This window comes from Natator depressus, chromosome 3 (genome assembly GCF_965152275.1).
Source record: "Natator depressus isolate rNatDep1 chromosome 3, rNatDep2.hap1, whole genome shotgun sequence".
Lineage (NCBI taxonomy): Eukaryota > Metazoa > Chordata > Testudines > Cheloniidae > Natator > Natator depressus.
Genome location: NC_134236.1, coordinates 208,047,469 through 208,072,390, shown reverse-complemented (window position 1 = coordinate 208,072,390; position 24,922 = coordinate 208,047,469). Strand labels below are relative to the sequence as shown.

General features: G+C 47.8%; 1 protein-coding gene across 1 annotated transcript in view; it reads right to left on the bottom strand.

The window, feature by feature from the left end:
* Positions 1-12,123, bottom strand: part of BUB1 (BUB1 mitotic checkpoint serine/threonine kinase) — a 47,165-nt gene extending 35,042 nt beyond the window's left edge. The window contains exons 1-6 of the mRNA XM_074949832.1: positions 12,006-12,123; positions 11,029-11,088; positions 10,800-10,944; positions 8,461-8,657; positions 7,183-7,226; positions 5,354-5,457 (exon numbers count right to left, since the gene is read on the bottom strand). Of these exons, the coding sequence (XP_074805933.1) occupies positions 5,354-5,457; positions 7,183-7,226; positions 8,461-8,657; positions 10,800-10,944; positions 11,029-11,088; positions 12,006-12,028 (573 nt within the window). The 5' untranslated portion in view covers positions 12,029-12,123. The remainder of the gene's footprint in view (positions 1-5,353; positions 5,458-7,182; positions 7,227-8,460; positions 8,658-10,799; positions 10,945-11,028; positions 11,089-12,005) is intronic.
* Between the last annotated feature and the right edge of the window lie 12,799 nt (positions 12,124-24,922).

Here is a 24,922-nt window from a genome sequence, read left to right as displayed (position 1 = left end):
GGAAAAGTGCCAGCTATGGGAGAGACTCGCCTTATACTAGGTCCCATAGCACGTTTTTCCGAGAACAGCTGCTTCTCCTGTGGTAAGCCGGAAGCCCAAGGGCATCCCTTAAGCAGTTTCCACATAAGAGACTGGAGAGAAACTGTACGAAGCAGTCGCAACATTCTCACTAAGTATGGAAAGTGAAGTAGGTGCATTAGCCCAAAAGACGCTCGCGCCCATGACACTATCACAGTGAGTACTACACCAAGAACATATGTACGTACAATGACAGTAAAAGCAACAGAAACAAGTGATTTTATTACTGCAAGCAATGCGACTCAGCCGGACTTCATAAGCTGCTTCACAGAGGCTAATGGATGGGAAAGTGGTGGCAATGGCTAATGCAGAGCTTTGAATGGGATTGAAGAGGAACAAATGGTTAGCAGAAAGGCTCTTAAAGCACTTACTAAAGATGAACAGTGGGATACAGGCAGTTTTTAAGCAGTCCTATCCACAGAAGTGAATCACAGCACGTATCCTTAAAAGAAAATTCAAAAGATGCAGCACTATCAAAGCAGAAGAAAGCATAGATGTCGTCATCATCATAAGATGACTGGTGGAAGCTGCTTCCCTCCCCCTCCACCTGCGATGGCAAGCATTGTGTCCTGCACTACAGAGTTTCAGGGATTCCTAGCTGCTACCAAACTACTACTTTAAATGGTGTATTGGTGGGTATAGCAACTTCAGCACCAGCAAGAAGGACTGTAAGCAAGTGGAACCACAAGGCTGCCATTTGATCACAAAGCCTCCTGTACTTAAGTGAAAGTCAGGTTTTCAACACCTCCAGGACAACTGTGTAGCAAATGAGTAATCTACAACTACAAATGGCTGTTGGTTTTAAACTAATGGTTCTCAAGCAGGGGTACCCATAGCCCTGGGGGTATGCAGAGTTCTTCCCGGGGATACATCAACTCATCTAGATATTTGCCTAGTTTTACAACAGGCTATATAAAAAACCACTACCAAAGTCAGTACAAACTTAAAATTTCATACAGACTGACTTGTTTATACTGCTCTATATACACTATACACTGAAATACAAGTACAATATTAAATATTCCAATTGATTTATTTTATTATATGGTAAAAATGAGGAAGCAAGCAATTTTTCAGTAATAGTGTGCTGAGAGACAACCGAAGCAGAGAGGAAGAAGCACATACAGGAAGAAGCAGAGAGGGGTGGAGCACCCACAGGAACACATCTTGAAGAACTACAGCTACTGCACAGGAGAAGTAACCTTTCCTTCACGTAATGTCCCCGTGGGTGCTCCACTTCAGTTGACTTCTGAGCAGTATTCCGAGGGGACATCAGAACAGGATCAAAAACTGAAGACAGTAGTGCAGATCCAAGTGCCACATCAGATCAGATATGGAGCAGGGTGTAATGCTTCCAGAAAGTATGGACTGAAGAATAGGTGTGGGGGGGGGGGCGGGTCCTACATCTCTCAAACTGGAATATTCTTCACAAATTGCAGTAGAGGTCACTTGCGATATGGTTGTGTCCCCTTGAGTCCCTAGGGGGCTGAGCACCTGCACTTGTAACAGCTGTAGATACCCATGTCAAAAGTCTGAGCAGAAATGGGAGTCCCCTTAGACTGAAGTCTAGCTGATCTACTCCACTGCTTAGTCCTAGCCAAGTCAAAGGCTAAGGCCATTCTAAAAATCCAGAGTAGAGAAGTACAAGTCCTGCTGAGACCAATGAGGTTTTGGGGAGAACTCCCCCCCCCCCCCCCCCGAAGTAGATGGACAGATTGGAGCTTTGGTGGCAGATTTCTCCTCACCCCTGCCTTGCCCCCTCCATTGTTCTTAAGGTCTTTATGTCCACATCCCAGGTTCCTACCTAAGGTTACACCAGATGTTCATCTCCCCAATCCTATGAGCTGACATGACGACGACAACTAGGAAGTCCATCTTCATAGATAAATTAAGGGAGCAGGTAGCCATTGATTCAGAGGTCTCGTCAGGTGGCTGAGAACCAGGTTGAAGTCCCAGGATGGAGTGGGCTGTCTAATGTGAGGAAAGATTACTCAGACCCTTAATAAACCTGGACAATACCAAATGAGCAAAAGTAGAGAATCCCTTGACCGGGGATGAAAGGCTAATATAGCAGCCAGATGTACACTGACCAACCTGAAGACCTCCGGTTTATCCCTCAGATCTGACAAGTAATCCAGAAAGAGGAACCAATTCAGGCCAGAGATTGTAATGACCCCATGAGTGGGCGAATAGCTTCCATTTTTGCAGTTAAGTAGTGTGGATCGATGTTTTTCTACTGTTTAGTAAAACCTGCAGCATCTCCATAGATCAGGGACTTTCTATAGCGGAGATCCATCCAGGACCCAGGCTCTGAGAGACAGAACCACCAGGCTGGGGTGAAGAACACGCCCTGCCTCCTGAGATAGGAGATCAGGAAGGGTCAGGAGCTTGGTCAAATGACTGGATACAGAACCGAAGCACGTAACGGATGATGCCAAGCTTGGCCAGGTAGGTACTATGAGAATAACTCGCTTTGTCCTGCCTGATCTTGTTCATCACCCTTAGAATTAGGGGCACTGGAGGAAAGGCATACACATACTCCTCTCCCACAGTAAAAGGAAGGCATCCCCAAGGAGTGGTACCCAGCTCCCCCGAACAGAAGAGAGGACACAGTGTTCTCAGAGGCAGTGAAGAGATCGATCTCTGGCCAAGACATATTCTAGGGATGGGGATGGAGGCCCTGAGTGTCCAGATCTCATTTGCAGTTGTGGGAGACGTGTCTGCCGAGGGCATTGGCAATGGTGTTCAGGATGCCTAGAAAAGCAGGCTGCTGAAAATCTGGATATAGTTGGCTATGCACCAGCTCCAGAACTATAGCGCTTCGGTGCACAAGTAGGGGAATTTGCATACTGGCCATAGGCTTTTTGCCCCTCATGGCCGAGCTCCTTCCACAGTGCCCTTGATGGTCCAGCTTCCTCTAGTCAATCCTCTTTTCACCCCAGCACAACCTCTCTTCACCCCCTTCTCCAACCAACCACCTTCCAACTGACCCCTTTGGGTACTTTCCAAGCTGCCCCCTACCCTCCAGCTTGAGCTGTCCTCTCACTGGCTCCCCACCCTCAAGACAGCATTCTATGCTGCTACACCACAGATGCAGCAGGTGCTAATGCCAGGGCCAGGGTTACTACACTCAGTCCTTCTTGTGACCCAAGCAGGGGCAGGAGAATAGCATGCGATTATTTCAGTTAAGTGTATGATCATTTTACAGTTCACGGAAGTTTGTAATAGCGAATAAAGATTTAACATAAGGGTATATCTACATTGAAAACTCCTTACAGCAAGGTGTTGATACATGCAGTACATGGCCCTCCACGCAAGATTATAAGTAGCAGTGCAGATAGCGAGGCACTGCTTAGGCAAGTAAAGATACACCTCAACCCTTAGAGTATGTACCCTACATGGCTCCCCACACACCTATGCAGTGCCTCCCCGGTATACTCCGTATACTGTCCTGCTGCCAGTCTCTTTCCCCTACCACAGAGAAAGGCTGAAAATAGAACAAACTGTTTTGTAGTGCATGCAGAAAGGACTCGTTAATAGTGGATTAAGGAAAACCAATTAACGGGGTCCTTCACAAGAGGTTGTGAAGAGAACTAGTCAGCACCTAACAAGTTACGTACTGTCATGAATCCAATACCAATCTAAGAAACAAAGTAGGAAAAAAGGTCATGTTTTCATCATACAAAGAGGCTAACAGCAGGGTGCACAAAGTTTTAGGACCAGCAGTGATCTGGAAGCAGAGGCAGCCACTGAGGGAGCAAAGCTTGCCAAGGACAAAATTAGGTTGGTCAAGACCAAAGGAACCTAACCAAACTAGATAATATGGGCAGCACAATGGCATATTAGATTTATTGTTGACAATACAAGATAACAAATTGATGTAGTAATTTTGACTACTGGGTTAGGTAGGTAGGTTGTAGCTCTAAGGGCATTATGATCATGTTTCTAGTCTGACCTTCAAAGCCAGCCCATAGAATCTCATTTAGTGACCCCTGCATCAAGCCCATACCTAGTGATTAAGCTACAGCATCTTGTAGAAAGACATCCAACCTTCATTTAAAGACTCCAAGTGGTGGTGATGATCTACCACTTCTAAGGCCTTGTCTACACTACAGGGAAAAGTCGATCTAAGCTACGCAATTTGAGTTACGTGAATAGCATAACTCAAGTCGACGTAGCTTAGATCTACTTACTATGGGGTCCACACTATGCGATGTTGACGGGAGATGCTCTCCCATCTACTTCCCTTACCCTTCTCGATCCGGTGGAGTACAGGAGTTGATGGGAGTGATCTGTGGTCGATGCATTGATTGCCGCACGTCAATCCCCGGTAAGCGTAGACAAGCCCTCATAACACCTTGCTTCTAGACAAGAGTTGTCTAGTTTCAGTTTCTAACCATCAGGTCGTCTTATGCCTTTCTCTGATAGATTAAAGAGTCTTCTGCTATCACAAGTCTTCTTCCCACACAGGTACTTGTAGAACATGGTTGAGGTGACTCAACCATTTATTGGATAAATTAGATTTTACTTTACAAGAACTAGGGGTCACCAAATGAAATTAATTAGCAGCAGGTTTAAAACAAACAAAAGGAAGTATTTCTTCACACAACGCACAGTCAACCTGTGGAACTCCTTGCCAGAGGACACTGTGAAGGTCAAGACTATAACAGGGTTCAAAAAAGAACTAAATAAATTCATGAGGATAGGTCCACCAATGGCTATTAGCCAGGATGGGCAGGGATGGTGTCCCTAGCTTCTGTTTGCCAGAAATACTGGGCTAGATGGACCTTTGGTCTGACCCAGTATGGCCATTCTTATGTACTACTTTAATCTCACTGAACGGCAGGTTTTCAAGATTTTAAATCATTCTTGTAGCTATTTTCTTAACCCTGTCAGAAGTTTTATATTTGAAATAGATGGAATTACTTTTATCTTTATACTAAGAATCAAAATTTGTGTAGCTGTTTGTTGCAATTTATATAACCTACCCTACTACTGAAGTATACAGCTAGATCACGCTTTGCTTCTAATATATGGAAATTTGTGGGGTGAAGGTGGCTAGGAATTGTGTCCTGATACTAGCTTGTCTGTACATTTATGTTAAGGCATAATGTACTCTAAATGCCCATGTACCCTAAATACCATGTTTGTTGGAGGTGGAAGCGGGTGGTCTGTTTACTCAGATTTCACCATCTTGAATTTATCCTGTAGGCCTCTAAAATAGTTACTAAGATGCTCTTTTCTCAAGTCTTTGATTTTAGAAATTTTGAGATACCTGACTTTTGGAGAGACAGGCTGGGTCACCAAATTCTGAGACATCTTTTCTAGGAGCCATTTGATTTGGAGTCTGGGAGCTGTGAAGTTGTTTTGTGGCAGCAACTAGAACAGACAACGTAGATACGATTTTATATTTAAGGACATTACTAAGCTACCAAAAAAAAAGCGCCTTTGCTGTCCATTAACAATAGCAAAAATCAAGCCCCCAGTCTGCTGACCCTGGCAGACAGCAGCCTGCCATTAAAAATCCTGCCCGGCCTGCTCTTCTCCACCTCCCGCCCACCACTTTCTCCTTGCAGGGCAGGCAAGCTTTCCCCTCCCCCCACCTCTTCCCCCAGCGTGCTGGGTTCCTGCCCCTCCTTCTCTCCCGCCCTGCCGATCAGCTGGCGGCCTTGCTACAGAGGGGGAGAGGGAAAAGCGGAGCCACAGCGCACACTCTGCTCCAGGGATCTTGGAGAAGGGGGATGGAATCAGGGCATATCCCCTCCAGCCCCCTGTCGTAAGCCACTCAGGGCAGGGGGCTGGGACCACACCCATGACCCCTGCCCCCTCCTCACACCCCGAGCCCTACACCCCGCCCCCACAATCCCAGCCCCACCCTGAGCACCAAACAGGAGCTTCTGCACCTCCCCCCCCCCACTTCCCACCTGTACCCCTCGCACCAAATGGGAACTGCCCAGGTAGAGCATTCCACACCCAAACCTCCTGCCCCAACCCTGAGCCCCCTCCCTCATTCTAGCTCCTGGCCAGACCCTGCACTCCAACCTGCTCCTTCACCCCCAGCCCTGTTCTCAGCACACTCCCACCTTCTTCTCAGTGCAGAGAGAGGAAGAGAATGGCTAGAACCAGAGAGTAGGTACCTACCTTCTCCATGTGGACAGGGCCGGGACCCCAGACCGGCAGTGGGCTGAGCAGGGCCAGCAGCCGGGACCTGGCTGGCAGGAGCCAGCGGACGGAACCCCAGACTGGCAGTGGGCTGAGCCACTCAGCCCACTGCCGGTCTGGGGTTCTGGCTGTTGGCCCCTTGCCAGCCGAGGTCCCACTCAGCGCGCTGCCGGCCTAGGTGAACGGAACCCCAGGCCGGCAGTGGGCTGAGCGGGCCGGCGGTGTAAGATCAGCAGTTTAATTTAATTTTAAATGAAGCTTCTCAAACATTCTGAAAACCTTGTTTACATACAACAATAGTTTAACATTTTTTTAGAAGGTGTCTCTATATATTATATAACTAAAGTGTATTATTGGCATGCGAAACCTTAAAGTGAATAAATGAAGACTCGGCACACCACTTCTAAAAGGTTGCCGACCCCTGGTCTACACTACATACTTAGTTTGGCATTACTAAGTCGCTCAGGGAAGTGGATTTTTCCATGAGTGACAGTTATACCAACCTCAACCCACTCATGTAGACAACACTAGGTCAAGGGGGGAGAGCTTCTCTCACCAACATACCTACCGCCTCTTGCGGAGGTGGTTATTAAGCCGACGGGAGAGCTCTCTCTCATTGGCTTGTAGCATGTCTGGTGCAGCTGAGCTAGTACTAAGGAAGCCACTAGTAATTCCCCCCCCCCCCCCCCACACACACACTTTTTTGGGGAGTGGGGAAGTGAGCAAAACTCCCTAAGTTTATGAAACAGTTAGGGGAGGAAGAAGCAGAAGCCACAAACATGGCTACACATCTTATGCAGGTATCTTATAAGGGAAAGAAGCCTTATAGTTCCAAAAAGCTAAATCTATCTTGGAGTTTACCCAAACCTACATTAAAAACACTATGGCAAGATATTCTATTTGAGGGAGTGTAGTTCATGGATAGTTCAGCATTAGCCTCACCTTGCGTCAGCAGATGACTTTGAGGGTTACGACTCTGAAACAGTCTAGATTGAAGAGAGATGGAAGTTAGTTAAGGTTGACTTAATACTGTGGTTCCAATAGACCACAAATCAAAGATGAATGGCCAAATTCACCACTGGCATAATGGACGCCACACCTTTGATTACACAAGAGATCTCTGCTTATAGTAGTGATGAATTAGGTCCTTCATGGCAAGATCATGGTAAAGGAGAAGCTGGACTGTAACAGCAGGATAATTCAAGTGTCACTAGGATAACCAATTTCTTGAATCTCCATTATAACTGAAATGTCCTACAGAGTACTTCCAAAGCATGTTAATTGACGTGGACCAGGCTATTTTATTCTTTAAAATGGACCTATGCAGTAAAAATGACACCGTACAGGGCAGACCAGTGGATTAGCCAAACACCGACAATAAAAGAAACAAAAACCTTGACAAGTTATATTGGATATATTGGAATTGGAAAAGATTAAAAAAAGGGCAACAAAAATTATTAGGGGCATGGAACGGCTTGAGGAGAGATTAATAAGACTGGGACTGTTCAGCTTGGAAAAGAGACGACGACTAAGGGGGGATATGATTGAGGTCTATAAAATCATGACTGGGGTGGAGAAAGTAAATAAGGAAGCGTTATTTACTCCTTCTCATAACACAAGAACCAGGGGTCACCAAATGAAATTAATAGGCAGCAGCTGTAAAACAAACAGAAGTATTTCTTCACACAATCCACCGTTAACTATGGAACTCTTTACCAGAGGATGTTGTGAAGGCCAAGACAATAACTAGATAAATTCATGGAGAATAGGTCCATCAATGGTGTCCCTAGCCTATGTTTGCCAGAAGCTGGGAATGAGCTAAAGGGAATGGATCACTTGATGATTACCTGGTCATTCCCTCTGGGGCACCTGGCATTGGGCACTGTTGGAAGACAGGATACTGGGCTAGATGGACCTTTGGCCGTACTGGGTCAGACCATTCTTATGTTAAGTTCTGGACCCATTGTATCTTCACAAATAAGACACTGCAGTCCAACTCTTTAGTGTCAGTAGAGAAAGGTAACCCACAAGTCTAGACATATTGAACAGTGAGGAAGTGTTGATGTTTAACTTGTGTGAACCTTTTACAGGAAATTCAGTTGTCTTTATCCCTGCTGGAAGATGTATATTTAGGCAGGTTCAGTACTTCACTGAATACCACATTTTGAACAGTTCCTATTTGCAAGATGTATGTGCCAAGAAAAAGCAAATAAACTCTACCTGTATTGTTCTTGCAGATTTTCCATTGGTTCTGCCTGGTTATGAATACCCTTTTGAAGAACAGCACCAGCATGCTGTATATTCCCTTCAGTTTCAAGCTGTTGAGCCCAAGCAATGTACAAAGCAGATGTCCTAGTACCAACTCCTTGGCTGTAGATATAGTCAAAAAATTGACTAGGAGCACTGATGAATTCTGCCTACAGAACATAACATACATACCCATAGGCACATTAAAAGACAAAAAGGATTTACAGACAGAAGTAGAGATTTTTTTTAAGGCTATCCAACATTCTGCATTATAAAACTGTTTGATTCTTATGTCTATGGCATACCTAGAAATTCTATACATTACACATGAAAGACTATCCTTTTTTCTAGTAGCACAGTTGAACCACTTTTCTGATGCAGAGGGAAACTTGGGAGGAAGGAGGAAGTAAGCCTTGCTGCCCAGAAGCCCACCTCTCAAGCTCTTGGTGGGTAGAAAGGTTTTCTCCACTCATATTAACGGAACAAGACTGAAAAGCCCTTTCAAGCTTCATTAAGACAGACTAACATTTGAAGTCAGTGTGGTAGTATGGACTCCTTCCTACCACCCCCAATTGGCCTTGTCTACACTAGAATTTAAAAATGTGATGTTAGTGTGACATTAAGAACAGCTCAAGGGCAGAGGGCAAGGGGCACCCTGATATCTAGCAGTGAGTTTCAGCTGGCCTTACTAGCCCAGTGTATCACAACTCACTATTGTTATAATCTGTATCATATAAGGTCTTTTACGAATGCCCGTAACACTGGTTATTAACGCATACATTGTACAATGACATTAATACTCATTGATATTCTGTTTTAAAATTTGTGTGTGCCAGACACAGGAAGGAACAATTCCCATGCAGACAGGATTGTGGGTAGCTATTTACTGGCCTCCTATGTAAATTAATCATGGTAGAATCAAAATAATGGAAGCTCCATTTACATACAGGGGGATGGGAAGCCCACAGGAAGGGAAGAACAGCATGAGTTCAGCTTTCTGTGTCCATGAGGAAGCTGAGTACACAGGAGGGGTTCCTGCCTCCTAAAGCAAGAGCATCGAACTTTGGGAGATAAGCAAGGACGGAGAGCCATTTTAGGCATCCATCACTGGACAGATGCAGAAGAGAAGTGCTTTGCAAGCTGAGAAAGATGGGTCCTTGAATCCAACCATGGGGACAGTTGGAGTCTCTGGGAACTGGACTATAGAGTAAGGGAAAGAGAGCACCTAAGATCTTTTGCTTGGGGAGACATGGGAAGCCAACCCTTTGTTCTTCTCGGAAGAGGTACTGGCCAAAAAGTATGGTTAGCCATTTTGAGTCATCTTGCAGGAAGCATGTGATAAGGATTTTACTTTGAACCAAGATAGTAGCTTATTAAGTCTTAGTTATTAGAAAGCATATTTTGTTTTACTTGTAATCTTTTCTATCTTTATGTCCTTGAACTCACTTAACTCATGCTCTTTGGTTTTGTTTTTATTAAATAAGAAGCAGGCAGCATTTTCTCCTGTAAATGTAAACAAAACTTATTTGTCTTAGCGAGTGGCTGAACAAGAAGTAGGACTGAGTGGACTTGTAGGCTCTGAAGTCTTACATAACTGCACTCAAAAACAAAACCCTGTATCATCAACAACAAAAATCTACATTAGTAAATTGCACTTTTACAACAGAGATTGCACTACAGTCCTTGTAGGAGGTGAATTGAAAAATACTATTTCTTTTGTTTATCATTTTTACAGTGCAAATATTTGTAATAAAAAATATATACTTATTTCAATTACAACCCAGAATAAAATATCTGTGTATTTTTGCACTGTGTATATATATATATACACATATACACACACACACACACACACACATATATACACACACACACACACACACACACGTGCGCGAAGAGAAACATCCAAAATATTTAATAAATTTTAATTGGTAGTCTATTGTTTAACAGTGCGATTAAAACAGATTAATCATGATTAATTTTTTTAATGCCAATTATTTTTTTTGACAGGTTTCAGAGTAGCAGCCATGTTAGTCTGTATTTGCAAAAAGAACAGGAGTTCTTGTGGCACCTTAGAGACTAACCAATTTATTAGAGCATAAGCTTTCCTGAGCTACTGCTCACTTCATATATGTTCCATTCTATTCATCCGATGAAGTGGGCTGTAGCCCATGAAAGCTTACGCTCTAATAAATGTGTTAGTCTCTAAGGTGCCACAAGTCCTCCTGGTTCTTTTTGCAATTAATTGACAGCCTTAATTTTCAAACTCCCCACATATTTTCACTTCTTAGTACATATCTAAGTGTACCTACTAGTTTAATGCAGTACTTAACGAATCTCGGATCCTGGTGGTACCTCTCTTCACTGATGAAGACTTTCACAAGCTGCTCTAAAGAAGCGGAATAGCGTTGCTGCCCGCCCTGAAGCGGGAAAGCGCCTTCCACCCATTGCAGGTATCTGGAACAAGAGGAACAGGTCACCGATGTGGCACCTGCAGCGTTTTAGGACACGCGCTATTAGCAAAGCGGTGCAAATGCCAACCTGTCCCAGGGATCGAGGGGGTCGTCTCCTTGATAGCGCTGTATCTGGGCTTCAAACACCCTGCGACACACACAAGAGTTAGGCACAGGGCAGCAACTAAGGAGAGGGGCAGGGCAAGACCCAGGGGTCAGGCACCAACACCACAAAGGGATGTGACAGCCGCCCCTCCCCTGCCTCTTCCCCCCCCACCCCTCCCCAGCCCCTGCCCCTTCCCCCCCCACCCCTCCCCAGCCGCCCCCGCCCCTTCCCCCCCCGCCCCTCCCCAGCCGCCCCCGCCCCTGCCTCTTCCCCCCCCGCCCCTCCCCAGCCGCCCCCGCCCCTGCCTCTTCCCCCCCCGCCCCTCCCCAGCCGCCCCTGCCCCTGCCTCTTCCCCCCCCGCCCCTCCCCAGCCGCCCCTGCCCCTGCCTCTTCCCCCCCCACCCCTCCCCAGCCGCCCCTGCCCCTTCCCCGCCCCTGCCTCTTCCCCCCCCCAGCCGCCCCTTCCTCTTCCCCCCTGCCCCTCCCCCAGCCGCCCCTCCCCCTCCCCCCCCACCCCACCCGCCCCTGCCCCTCCCCCCCCACCCCAGCCGCCCCTGCCCCTGCCCCTCCCCCCCCACCCCAGCCGCCCCTGCCCCTGCCCCTCCCCCCCCACCCCAGCCGCCCCTGCCCCTCCGCCCCTGCCCCTCCCCCCCCAGCCCCTCCCCCCCCAGCCGCCCCTTCCCCTGCCCCTCCCCCCCCACCCCAGCCGCCCCTGCCCCTCCCCCCCCAGCCGCCCCTTCCCCTGCCCCTCCCCCCCCACCCCAGCCGCCCCTGCCCCTGCCCCTGCCCCTCCCCAGCCGCCCCTTCCTCTTCCCCCCCACCCCTCCCCAGCCGCCCCGCGGCTGCCCCCCCCCCCGGGCGGGCCCGCCCATCAGCGGGGCCGAGTCCGGCGGGCAGCAGCTCCGCTGCGGCCCCTCCGGGAGCGCCGGGCCCCGGGCGCGCCCCCGCCAGCCCCTCACCGCGCGCGAGCCGCCAGTTCCATGGCCGCCCGGGACAGTCAGCGGGAGCCGCCTCCCAGCTCAGGCTTCAACGGCCCGGGCCGGCCGATTCAAATCCCCCGCGCAGGCGCAGTGCCGCCCAAGGCGCCTTCCGATGGGCTGGGCTCCTGCAGCCGGGCAGCCAATCCCAGGGAGCGCCCTGGAAAGCCTGAGCGTACGGCCGAGGAGAGGGGGCGGGGTTAGTGCTCCCATGGCAACCTCACACCTGGGAGGCGGAACTGCGAGCGCGCCGGGCTGTGCGGGAGCGCGCGGGCCCCGCCCCCTCGCTGCCAGCCCCTCCCCCCTGCCTAGCTCCACCCCTGGGCCTGCCCCCCTCAGGGCCCAGGCCGCCCCCCCACCCCCACCCCTGGGTCTGGCACCCCCCCCAGAGCCCAGCCCCCCGCCCCCGGGTCTGGCACCCCCCCCAGAGCCCAGCCCCCGTGATTTAGCTCCCACCCAGCCCCACCCCCCCAACGGCCCAGCCCCCCACTCCCGCCCCCCCGTGATTTAGCTCCCGCCCAGCCCCCCCCCAAGGGCCCAGCCCCCCACTCCCGTCCCCCCCGTGATTTAGCTCCCGCCCAGACCACCCCCCCCCCAGGGCCCAGTCTCCCTCCCCGGGCCTGGCACTCACCCACACAGCCCCACCCCACAGAACTGACCCCTCCTCACAGGGGGGCTTCATGCCTGGGCTCTCCCCCTGAAGTTGGGCCCCAGACCCCGGCAGGTGGCACGCTGGGCTACCCACCCAGGTGCACCACACTCTGCATCGACCCCAGCATGCCTAGTGGCTCCATGCAGTGCCAGCACAAGCCGCCGGCCACGCACGCCCCCAAGCAGCATACAAGCTCCAGCGGCTGTATGCCAGCGTAAGTTGCACTGTTCTTGTAGTGTGGACATGGCCTAAGCTGCCTGACTGCAGGTTCCCATTTGTAGAAATAAATGCCTCACTCCAGTCAGGACTTAGACACCCATCCATCATGCAGAAAGGGGCAAGGGTTAGCACACACCTCTGTTGTTCCCATCTCCCATTGGCTACTTTAGGCTGCTCCCTATCTAGGGCCTGCCTTTTGTGGCACCCCTTCTTAGACACCTATCTTTCCCCATTCATTGTATAGGGAACCTGGGTCCTCCCAGAGCTCAGCTTTGTGGATCACAGTGTTGTTCGTGTGTAAGCTCAAAAGCTTCTCTGTTTCACAAAGTGAAGTTGGTCCAACCACAGATATTACCTCACCCACCCTATTTCTAATATCACAGGACCAACACAACTACAGCAGACGCTGCATACAAGTATTGTTCTTGTAATTTTCTAGGTGCCTAAAAGTTAGGTCCTGCAATGCTCAGCACTGCAACACCTAAATCATTTGTGACTCTGGGCCCATGTCCACTAAATGCAGGGAAACTACCAAAAGGATTTCTTTCTTTTTAAGTGATTATTGCATTGTAAAAGAGACATAATTGTATGGCACAGGAAGGAAAACGAATAGTGAAAGATACACCTAACCAGTGTATGACTTTGAAATATTAAGAGAAATTGCTTAAAAGAGGGAGAATTCCAATTAATAGTCCAGGTAAATAAGAAACAACTATTAAATTAATAATATACAAAAAGCTTCGGCTTCTAAGGATCAACAACATTTGCTGTATACTACTTCCACCTACTGGATAGTGACAGAAGCAGCAAAGAATCTGAGATCCCCTTGGCAAGCATCTAAGGGCGTGTCTTCATTGGCAACATTAAAGTGCTGCCTCTTGTGTAGCCGCGGCACAGCGCTGGGAGAGAGCTCTTGTCCCGGCACTCTGAAAAACCCACCTCCACAAGGGGCGTAGCTACCAGGGCGGGGAGCGTGGCGCCCAGCCCTGCTGCACTGTCTACGCGGGCACCTTACAGCGCTGAAGCTTGCAGCGCTCAGGGGAGTGTTTTTTCACACCCCTGAGCGAGTAAGTTGGAGCGCTGTAAAGTGCCAGTGTAGACAAGCCCTAAGTGTCGCCTTCCAGTGATCCCTGAAAACAGTGTATAAGGCCTGAAGTCATCACATGAGACCTCAGAGTTTGCTGAGCATGCGAGGGAAGCTGTGAAATCTAGAAGAGCTATCACACTCTTGGACAGCTCACCCTTACCCCAAGGTTATCAGGGCTGAAAAGAAGTGGTGAGATTTCATCTCAAGGATTGTTTTTCTCTTTGGTCTCTACAATCTGTAACGGAAAGTTACCTAGTGAGACTTCAAGGAACCATATTGTCAATTAAATAATGGTATAAGCATGTGATGGAGGAACTCATCTCTTGAGCACCCCCTGCTGCTACTTGCAGTACTGCAGGCCTTTTCCCCCTCCTGCCATCCCATAGGGTGTCAGCTTCACTTGGTGGGTTTTCAGTAGCTTGCCCCTTCAGCCAGGTCACACACTCAAAACAACCCCCTTCCAAAGTAACAGGAATCCCACCAAACTGTTTATCTGCCCTCATCAGTCAACAGCCCCAGCTCTGGGTCCTTTAAATTCAGTCCTTCTCTTAGGCTTCCAAACAGGCCTTGTCACCTTCTCAGGGTTTACACCACTTTGCATGGGAGGGAACCTGGACCTGCCCACTGCTCCAGGTTCCAACCCAGGGACCCGAAAACAGCAGTCACCTACTGCTCACATCAATTCCCTACTGCTACTTCCCTGGGTCTCTTCCCACCTGGCCCCTTTATCTTCACCCCTTAGCTCAGGGTTACAGTTCTCAGATCCTCTCTCTGCCAGCTTAAGTAATTGCAGCCAGAGCCAAACTTTGGTTAGTCCTTGAGCTCCTGTGAGGCAGGGAGAGGAACCCAGTCCCAGCAGCAACTTTTAGCTAAGACTGCTGGTCTCTGATGGGCTGCTTCCACAAGGCCTCTCTAGGCAGTCCTGGAGGACCCAACTTCCTTTCCTGGGGAGGGTTTAGTAGGATTGCAGAACCTTTAGCAGGAGGCCAGGAAGGCCTGGTACACCCATCAGAGCATACTTCTCTTTTGTACGACCAAGTAAGTCCAAGTGAATTGATGTAAGAGAGCCTCAAACAATAACTTTAAGCAATTGCTTTTGATGTTTTCAACTAGTCTCAGTCAAATCAAACACTAGAAATAGTAGGGACCATATTCCTAAGAGTGCCTTGAGACAAAGTGAGCTCTTATTCCTTGAAACATTAAAGAGTGAGAAGTGTTTTAGAGATAAAGGATTTGTAATAGCTGTTGCCAACTTGCTATTACAACATAAGATATGATATCAGAGACTTTTAAAGTAACAATAACACTTAGCTTGTTGCTGAGAATTGTACTGGTAGGTGTTGCTGGCTTGCCTGCCTGGCTCCAAGTGCAAGCCAGGTGGATGATATGTGCTTGCTTTTTTGTTGATCAGGTTGTTTGTGCACATCTGTTGATCATGCTCAATATATAATGATTCCCCCCACAAAATACTTGGTTCCTACTCCAAAGTTCCTACTATCATTTAATCTTTTATTTAAAAAAATACATACAATTTAGTGGAATTTCAACTTTTTAAAGCGTTTCCAATTAGCTCTCTGAGATTTGGTAGGGTCTTGTCCAAAGATCAGAACCAGTATTATTAAAATTACTGTGATTGGAAACCCCAGTGTGCATGGCTGCAACATTCACATTTAGGAAAAACCTTCTGTAATAGCTTATTAACATAGTTTGCAAAGTTATAAACACTCCAACCCAACACATAACAAAAGTGGTCAGATCTAGCCAACTCAATCTACTCATAATAAAAAAATAGGATTTCTTCATAGATGAAAATAATCCATGTATTTTATTTTTATAGGAATATGCACTCTGAAATTGGGTGTAAACATTCCAAATCAAGGCTCTGTTCTGTAGACTTATGCGTGTGTTTAACTTTAGGTTTATGACTAGGCTCATTGACCTTTTATCTGCTGGGAATTCTCAGTTTTGCCCACTACAAGAAATAACAAGATTTTTTAAATTGGTCTTCTGTAATGCTGCGGTGGCTCTACTCACATAGGTCAGTTTTAGCAGCTGAGCAGACCTAGGGTCTAAGCAACTATAACCAAAAAACAAAAACCAACCAACCAACTTGCATTGCGTTGACCAATAAAATTGATCTTTATTTTTTTCCTTTCACTTTTGGCTCTGTTGCTCCAGATGAACAGTATCATTCACCCATGACAAGGAAATGTGCCATATTTAGTGCCGGACTAGCAGTTCTTATACCAATCAGATGAGCCTTAGGTTATATCTGCATTGCATTGTAAGCCCAGGCTGAGACTCAGGCTTAAGCCCTAACCTGGTTTCCATCTATACAAAATATTTTTGGACTTGGGCTCAGACAGTGGAGGATCAGAGCCCGAGTCAAGCCAGGACCCAGGGTTCAAGCCCTATCGTTTTACAGTATAGAAGCATCCCTCCCGCCCCCAGACTTGGGTACTTGGAGTCCACTAAAAGTATCCCGCAATGCTACAGGCCGACTTCCTTTGTCCTCTCTCTCCCAAGACTCTCCAAACAATTTTCAGGAAACTGACGCAGCCCCCTTCACCTTGTTCTACTACAGCAGCTTGGTGTTTAACCCTTCCATTTTATTCTGACTGCAGAGCTGCAAACACATCTGAGGAGAACCTTTGGCATTTGCACTAGATATCGACCAGAAGTCCTTTACAAAGCGCACTGCACCATGGTCATGGGGGCACAGCCAGCTTTTGGTTAATCTCAGGTGCAAGGCCAGCAAAACAACTGATTTTAGTAAGAGTACCAGGCATGACCACGCATATCAGCAAATAGCGAAGAAGCTAGTGGTGTTTGAAATGTAGCAGCCCGGTGACCAGTGCAGGGAACAGATTAAGAGGCTCAAGACCGAGTACTGGACAACCAGTGACCACCACCACACCTCTGGCAACTCGCCAACATCATGCTTATTTTATGATGAGTTCGACTGAGTGCTGGGGAATGCACCAAGCATGAAGCCACCAGTGGTACATGATGACCTGGTCAGCTAGGCTGATGCCCTGCTGGCCCCAGAAGACAGCATGGAAATCGATGGGAGTCAGCAGCAGGTGCCGAATGAGGCAAATGAAGTGACTCTGCCGATGAAACTGGTCCTAGAGGAGGCTTTGCCACAGGAGCAGCTGCAGCACATCCTGGGGCCATACTCAGGAGGAGCTTTTGGATGCCCCATCCCCCCGGGGAACAGCCCACCACGGAACTGGCAGCGGAGACAAAAGAGGAAGAAGCCGTCCCAGAGCCTGGTAAGTTTCTGGCTCAATTTTTATGTTTGTTCATATAAGAATGGGAGGGATTTCTGCTCTATGAACCAATGCAAAAGTTATTACAAGTCCCGGCTAGCAGCGTGTATCCAGTAATGGTGGAGTGAATCCCAGTGCCTTCATGTCACCTCCCACCGCAATGTGGATTTCAAAATGGAGACAAGGAAATGCAATAGGTAAACAGGCATCTACAAGCCTGGGAAGGCTTACATTTTGCTAGTACAGACCAGTTTGTTAAAATCAGAACCTTATATTATCTTCCCTGTATGTATGTGTAAGCAGGCGAATAGTCCCGCTATTGTGGACAACTTTCCTGGCTTATGCACTACCCTGGTGAAGTGGGGCTAGCGAAAGGATCTGAGTCCTCGCTCCCACTTCCTTTACCCAGTAACCTCCCTGCCCTTGAGGACTCCCCTTCCACTGTCCTGTCTGGCAGAGTCCTCATAACCCCAACAAGGCTGGGCCCAGGATTCCTGGGGGGCTCGACCCCCAACCCTGCTGTGGTCACCTAGGACAGGGGCTAGGGTGTCCCCACTCCGGGGTACTCTCTCTGCACTGGGCACGTTTCTGACCCACTGACCATTACATACAAGTTAAAACAAAGGCAAGTTATTTAATCAACAATTAATTTTAAAAAGAATAAGGAAAAATGGGAAAGGTTAAAGGAAACACATCACCCCGCTCTGTGGCAGGGAACATCACAAACAGTGTCTCTGGAACATCCGGGCAGTTCACAGTCTGCTCCTTGTAAAGTCCCAGGCCTCCTGCTCAGGCCCTGGCTGTGCTGCAGGGATGCTGCGGGCTGGACACTCGCTCTGGTGGTGGCCACACGCTCTCAGGCTCTAAGTGGTAGGAGTTATGATCCAAGCCTGGCCTGCAGAGCCTCTTCATTGAGGCGTCTCCCCGTGCTAGGCCTGCTGCCCAGGGTCCCCCTCGGTCTCCCCAGCTGCTCATCGCACCCAGCCGCTTTTGTGGCCCCTCTGGCTCTGGTTGCTGCAGCTCTGCTCCCAGGGCAAGTCTGCTCTCTCTGGGCTGTGCCTCTAGCTTTGGGGCTGCAGCTCTGCTCCCAGGACAGGGTCTGCTCTCTCTGGGCTGCTTTTCTGGTCCCTCTGGATCTGGCCCAGCTCTGCTCCCCAGCTTAGGTTGGTCCCCTGCTTTCTCCTTAGCTCGACCCCACTCTGTCTGACCCAGGCAAATCCAGCTCACACGGAGGACGGGACCTCTCTGACCTCCTGACTCTCTGATTAGCCTGCCCATCCTGTCATTCAGGCTGCTCTGAAGCATTGGCCTGTCCCCATTGTTCCTGGGGACTATCAGTCTCAGGGTCCTGGTTTCCCATAGACCCTTCCCCTTTTAGTACTGGGAGCTAGCTAACCAAAACACCCCCACTGAATGTTAGTAAGGGGGCAACAGTCCTGTTACATATGGTACAAATCCCCTGGGTAAGGAGCTGCCTGAAAAGACTGAACAATGTGGGGTGGGGAGGGGGAAGAAGTTCAAATGTAGTTCATTTCTGTTAAATGTCATCCATGCATTCCATGGGTGACAAAATCAGTCACAACTATGACTGGGAATTTGAATTCAGCCCAGAAATTTGCCAGAGGGAGAAGGGGGCTGGCAGTGGGGTTATTCATGTTTGCATGCAGGCTCTGTTGGAAGCCATGCGGAAGCACTAACCCATGTGGACGCTAACGCAGCATCCTGTTGATTCCCTCATTTATTCTGACCCAATCCCAGATGCCAATTACTGCAAACTTTTTCTGTAGCAGGAACTCGAGATTTATTCGTCACATTTCGGGGAAGGGCATCTATTTCAGGGCCACCTTGTTAGCTCACCAAACCACTCCACTTGTAAGATGTACTGTTTAGTCACCATACATTCAGAAACTTCTGTGACATACATGCCTGGTTTCCCATCGGCAGCTTGGAATGACATCTCTCTTTGCCAATCCGGCACCACAAGAACGGATGTGGCCTCCAAAATCTGCAATGCCTGAAATGGGAGAGAAGGCTTCTGTAGCACAAAGCAGCCACCAACTTCCCCACAAACTCCATTTCTGGCGAAAATTTTATTTTAATAAATAGTGTTGTTGTAGCCGTGTTGGTTCCGTAATATTAGAGACACAAGGTGGGTGAGGTAATATCTTTTATTGGACCAACTTCTACTGGTGAGAGAGACGAGCTCTTGGGCTATGTGGCGCTCTTCTTCAGATCTTGGAAATGTTACTCAGAGTGTCACAGCGAAATACAGCTTGGAACAAATTCTTTAGAATAAGAAGTTAACACGTATTTCAAGGGCCACTTCACGTTGAACTGGAAAAGGCAGTCCTGTGGCTCAGTGACCCAGGGCTGGAGCAAGGAGCTGGGAGGGCCAAGGGAGGAGTCTGGGATCCAGAGGAGAGGCTGTACTAACCACAGGCTTATGGGAAACAGCACAAGGGGCTTGGAGGTAGGAAATGGCCTTGGGAAATAACAGCACAGCTAAAGGATCAGAGGACCCCTGATCAGAGGGTGGGTCAGGGTTCCCTTACTAGCCCCAAGGAAGGAGCCTAAAGCCCCAACACAAGGACTATTGAGTCCATGGTTGGACTCAGGACTGAGCTTAGAGGATGGGGTTGGGGAGTAGCCCCTGAGGGGCAGAAGCTTTGCGTGTTTGGGCTTCTAATTGGACCATTGCTACCTTGGAAGGGGTCCTGAGCAATATGTGACTTAGCCTTTGACTAAGTGGTGGAGAGAACCAGGTAATTGCTGGGCCAAAGTGGCAGTCAATGGAGGGTCCTAGAGGCGAAGGTCCCCGCAGTGCCATACTCCCACTCCAGAGGGTGCTATGGCAGCGAGTGCAACTGCTTACATCTCCCTTTTCTGTAGACTGAATGTGCCAGCTTCACATAACCCCTTATTGATCTTGCTTTTTGGCCTGCCCCCAAACCAAAAAACCCCAGCAGAACTTTAACTCCCTTTAAAAACATGAGCTACTTAGTAAACGAGACCACCCAGCTTAAGCTGTGATGTTTGTTCCTGTCAACCCAAGACTATGGGCTGGACTGTGCCAGCTGCACGTAGTGAGGGGCAGCACACTTATGAATGAAATATTTCCTGGTAGAGTTTCTGGCAGAGAAGATCCAAGGACTAGCTGGTGTCAATGGCGGAGTTCAGTCAGGAATTTGACAGTCTGATGCAGGAGAAGAGAGAGGAGGCTGCACAGACAACTCACAATTTGCAGACACCTGCCAACAAAGAGGACCTGGACAGCAGACAGTTAGACAAGGAGGGGAACCATGGAAGAACATGACCATAAGGGCAAGGCAGAGGAAGAGATCAGCTAATGGAGAAGGAACAGAGTTGAGGAATGGGTGTGCTGCACTGGAGAACAGGGAGGAAAAGTAGGTAGAAGATGGGGTGGCAAGAAAAAAGAAAAGGAAAGCCAGTCCTTGCAGAAAAGAGGAAGAGACGATGGACCTGGAGCCCTAGGAAGGAGGATAATATACAGGGGACTGTGAGAGAATGGTCTGCAGACAGAAGGAAGAAGAGAGAGGGGGAACCTGAGGATCACATCAACATCAGAAAGAGGCAGGTCTGTGTGCCTGGGGACTCCACGCCAAGAATTGAGAGGACAGGGGGTGAACTGTCTACCATGAATGAGGATACGAGATGTTGACCTGAGACTGAAAAGAATCCTCATGGGGAGAATGAAAAATCCACTGATTATCCTTCATGTTGGGACAGATGATGCTGTCAGATTCCCACTGGAACAGACTGTGGACAACTGCACTGGGTGGGGAAGATGCTCAAAGAATAGATCAGGTGATCTTGGTGGAATTCTTCTGTTGCTAGAGGAGTGGGCTGGAGGACTGACAAGACAATGAAGACCATGGGGAGGCAGTACTGGGGTGTACCAAAGGGCCCCCTTATGGCAAACCCATCCCACAGACATGGTTATGTGTTAGGGACCTGCCTTCCAGCCTGATCGTCTAGAGTTCCCACCCCCCACTCCCATTCCAGAGTTACACTGTCTTTAAAATCCCCAAGAGGTCTGTGGATTACATTAGAAAGAGAAATTCTATCAGAATTGTGTCATTATGGGAAACTTTAACTTTCCAGGTATAGATTGGAGAACAGATGACACTAATAAGGGTAGGGATAAATTATTCTTGGATGTAATAACTGACAGAGTTCTGCATCAGAGAGTCACTGAACCAACAAGAGGTGATGCTGTTTTACACTTGTTTTTGGTAAAATATGAGGACATTATAAAAGAGCTAGTCATAGGAAATAACCTTGGATCAAGTGATCATGAATTGAGTTTAAATTAAATGGAATGATAAACAAAACCCGGTCATCAACTAAGGTTTTTGATTTCGAAAGGGCAGACTTTGAGAAATTAAGGGAACTAGTTAGTGAAGTCAACTGGGCTGAAGAGTTCAAGGTCTTAAATGTGGAGAAGACTTGGAAGTTCTTTAAGTCAGAGGAGGAAAAAAATGATCTAGAATTCACATCCAAGCAAGGGGGAAAAATACTTGTAGAGAAGGTGCTCCAGACCTAATTTGGTTAATAACCACCTCAGAAAGGATGTCTGGAGCAAGCAGAGAGCCTACAAGGAATGGAAAAAGGGAGTGATCAACAAAGAATGTTACCTCTTGGAGGTGAGAATTGAGTTAGACCTTGCAAAGGAAATTAGAACAAATAGCCGCATGAAGAAAAAAAGAAGTAGGGCTCCTATGCAGTGAGAATGGGGTAGAGATTAAGGATAATCGCTGTATGACCCAAAACCTAAATGAATACTTTGCCTCAGTTTTCAATGAGGGGAATGAAGGCAGGATGGCTGATAGAAATGAGTATCTAGAAATCTAAGTGACCACAACCATGATGGAAGCAAAACTTAGAGTTTAATGTGCTCAGATCAGAGAGAGCGGGATAATCTCTATTCCGGAATTCTGAAAGAAGTGCTGTATGGCATTGCAAGTCTACTAGCAAGGATTTTTACTAAATCTATCAAATTGGGGAGTCCTGTGTGACTGGAGAATAGCAAGCATAGTACCTATCTGTGAGACAGGGGAAACGAGTGATCTTGGCAACTATAGACCTGTTAGTTTGACCTTGGATTAGGGTGGTCAGACCCTTTAAAGCCCCACAGAGCCAGGGAGCAGCAAGCCCTGGCCTAAGGAGAAGCCCAGCAGGCGTGTGTAGGGAACCAGCTGGTCCAGCTAAGCAGCAGCTAATGATTGGCTCTGATTCCAAGCTGGAAGATACAAGTAAGGACCCACTGCTATAATGGTGGGGAGGTTGGGAGAGACAAATACTTTTCTGAGCAATGGTAGAAGGCTGCAACAGGGCCTGTAGGCCCTATGGTCCCCGTGAGGCTAAGGGACCCTTGAGACCCTGGGGGGCAGAGGCCACTGCAGTACCAGCCCACGTCAGGACTATCCCTTTTATTTCTTGCCTTTGTGTGGCTGAAGACTAAAAGAGTCTGGCCTGAAGGCTAAAACAGAGCTTGGATGTGGCTGACTGTTTTGTCCCCAGGCTGGTAGACAGGGCCACCAGACTACAAAGACCTCAATAACATCCAAGGGTTTAGAACAAGGTCTCAAGGAAAGCATTATAAATGACGTGGAGGTAAACAGCAAATGGGAGAAAAGGCAACCTGAATTTACCATAGGTAGATTGTGCCTGCTTTCTGTTGTGTGGAAATATCAACATTTACAAGTTAATCAAAAGGTTTGAAATCCATTTGAGGGCTTCAAGACGTGCAGAGTGTAGCTTTGCTATACCTCCTGGGAATGAAATGAGGCCCTTCTTCACAATGTGGTGATGGTTTGGAAGTCCCTGCATCTGCACTGTGGCAAAGGAAATGCAGTAAATCTAATATATCTAGACTTCAGTAAGACATTTGACATTGTACCACATGGGAAATTATTAGTTAAACTGGGGAAGATGGGGATTTGTACAAGAATTGTAAGACTCATAAGGAACTGGCTAAAGGGGAGATGACAGTGGGTTGTTCTGAAAGGAGAACTACTGGACTGGATGGAGGTTACTAGTGGAGTTCCTCAAGGATATGGCTTGGACCAATCTTATTTAATATTTTCGTTAATTACCTTGGCACAAATTAGGAGAGTGCTAATGAAATCTGCTGATGACTCAGTTGAGGGGCATTGTCAATACAGTGGAGGATCAATATTATGCAGTAAGAACTGAAGTATAGAAATGAGGTGAAATGTAATGCTATAAAATGCAGTGTTATGTACATAGGGACTAATTTTTGCTATAAGCTGAGTCTCATCAGTTGGAAACAACAGAGGAAGGGAAAGACCTGTGTGTATTGCTTCTCTATGTTAACCTGAGGTTTTCCCAACTCTGTGATCCAGCTGACTAATAAACCCTGCTCTGTTTTGAAAAGGCTGCATGGAGTTGCTGCAGATACTTGCTGAAGTGCATTGATCCCTGAAAAGAAAAGGATGCATCCGATGAAGTGAGTTGTAGCTCACGAAAGCTTATGCTCAGATAAATTGGTTAGTCTCTGAGGTGCCTCAAGTACTCCTTTTCTTTTTGCGAATACAGACTAACACGGCTGCTACTCTGAAAATTGATCCCTGAAGGGAATAAAAGTCTCTAAGCAGGAGTCTCCTTTAATCATAGGATATCAGGGTTGGAAGGGACCTCAGGAGGTCATCTAGTCCAACCCCCTGCTCAAAGCAGGACCAATCCCCAATTTTTGCCCCAGATCCCTAAATGGCCCCCTCAGGGATTGAACTCACAATCCTGGGTTTAGCAGGCCAATGCTCAAACCACTAAGCTATTGCTCCCCCCCGTTTAGTGGGACTCTCGGGGCAGAGCTCAATGTGAGAAACAGGGGTGCTAGGAGACAGGTATTGAGGCTGTTTCAAGGCCAGGGGTAGCACAGATCCTGTAAATCCATGCCACACAGATGAATCCGATGAAGTGAGCTGTAGCTCACGAAAGTTTATGCTCAAATAAATTGGTTAGTCTCTAAGGTGCCACAAGTACTCCTTTTCTTTTAGTGCTCATGAAATCATTCAATTCAAATTGACAATCCTGGAGAATTAACTCCTCTATATAAAATAGAGCATAGGCATTTTCTCTATGCTTTCCCCAACAGCCTCATCAGCTCCTTTCACATGGCTACCAAATACCCAAGGGATGGCAAAGCCTATCAATCACTATTACCATAAGCTTCATCTAGGACCCGGGCCTAGAAGTGAAAATCTTCACATCATCCCTCTACCAGTCTCCTGAGCCAACAGATCTCCCAATACAGAAAGTTGAATTGTGCATTTATCCACAAGAGGGTAGCAAACAACAGATTTTCAAAGCACCTCTGTGCCTGCTACTGTTCTTTTTGTGTTTAGAAGAAAGGTCATGCAGGGTGTTGTCAGTTTTGTCAGCTATGGAAATGCTTGTGTCTAGTTTAGATACAGATTGTACAGCAGAGGTGTATGGAGCTTTTGTGTTGTGCTTGATGGAGGAGCGTGTATTATTCTCTGGACTTTCCGGCTAGCCTAGTATATTTATCATGTACAGCCCTCAGCCTCATGTGCTAATATTTGTACAGGTGCTTGGGAGCCTAGCTATAGCTACGCGTTTTTGAAAATCTTAGCCGGAAGCATTTATCTTCAGACACCCAACACCA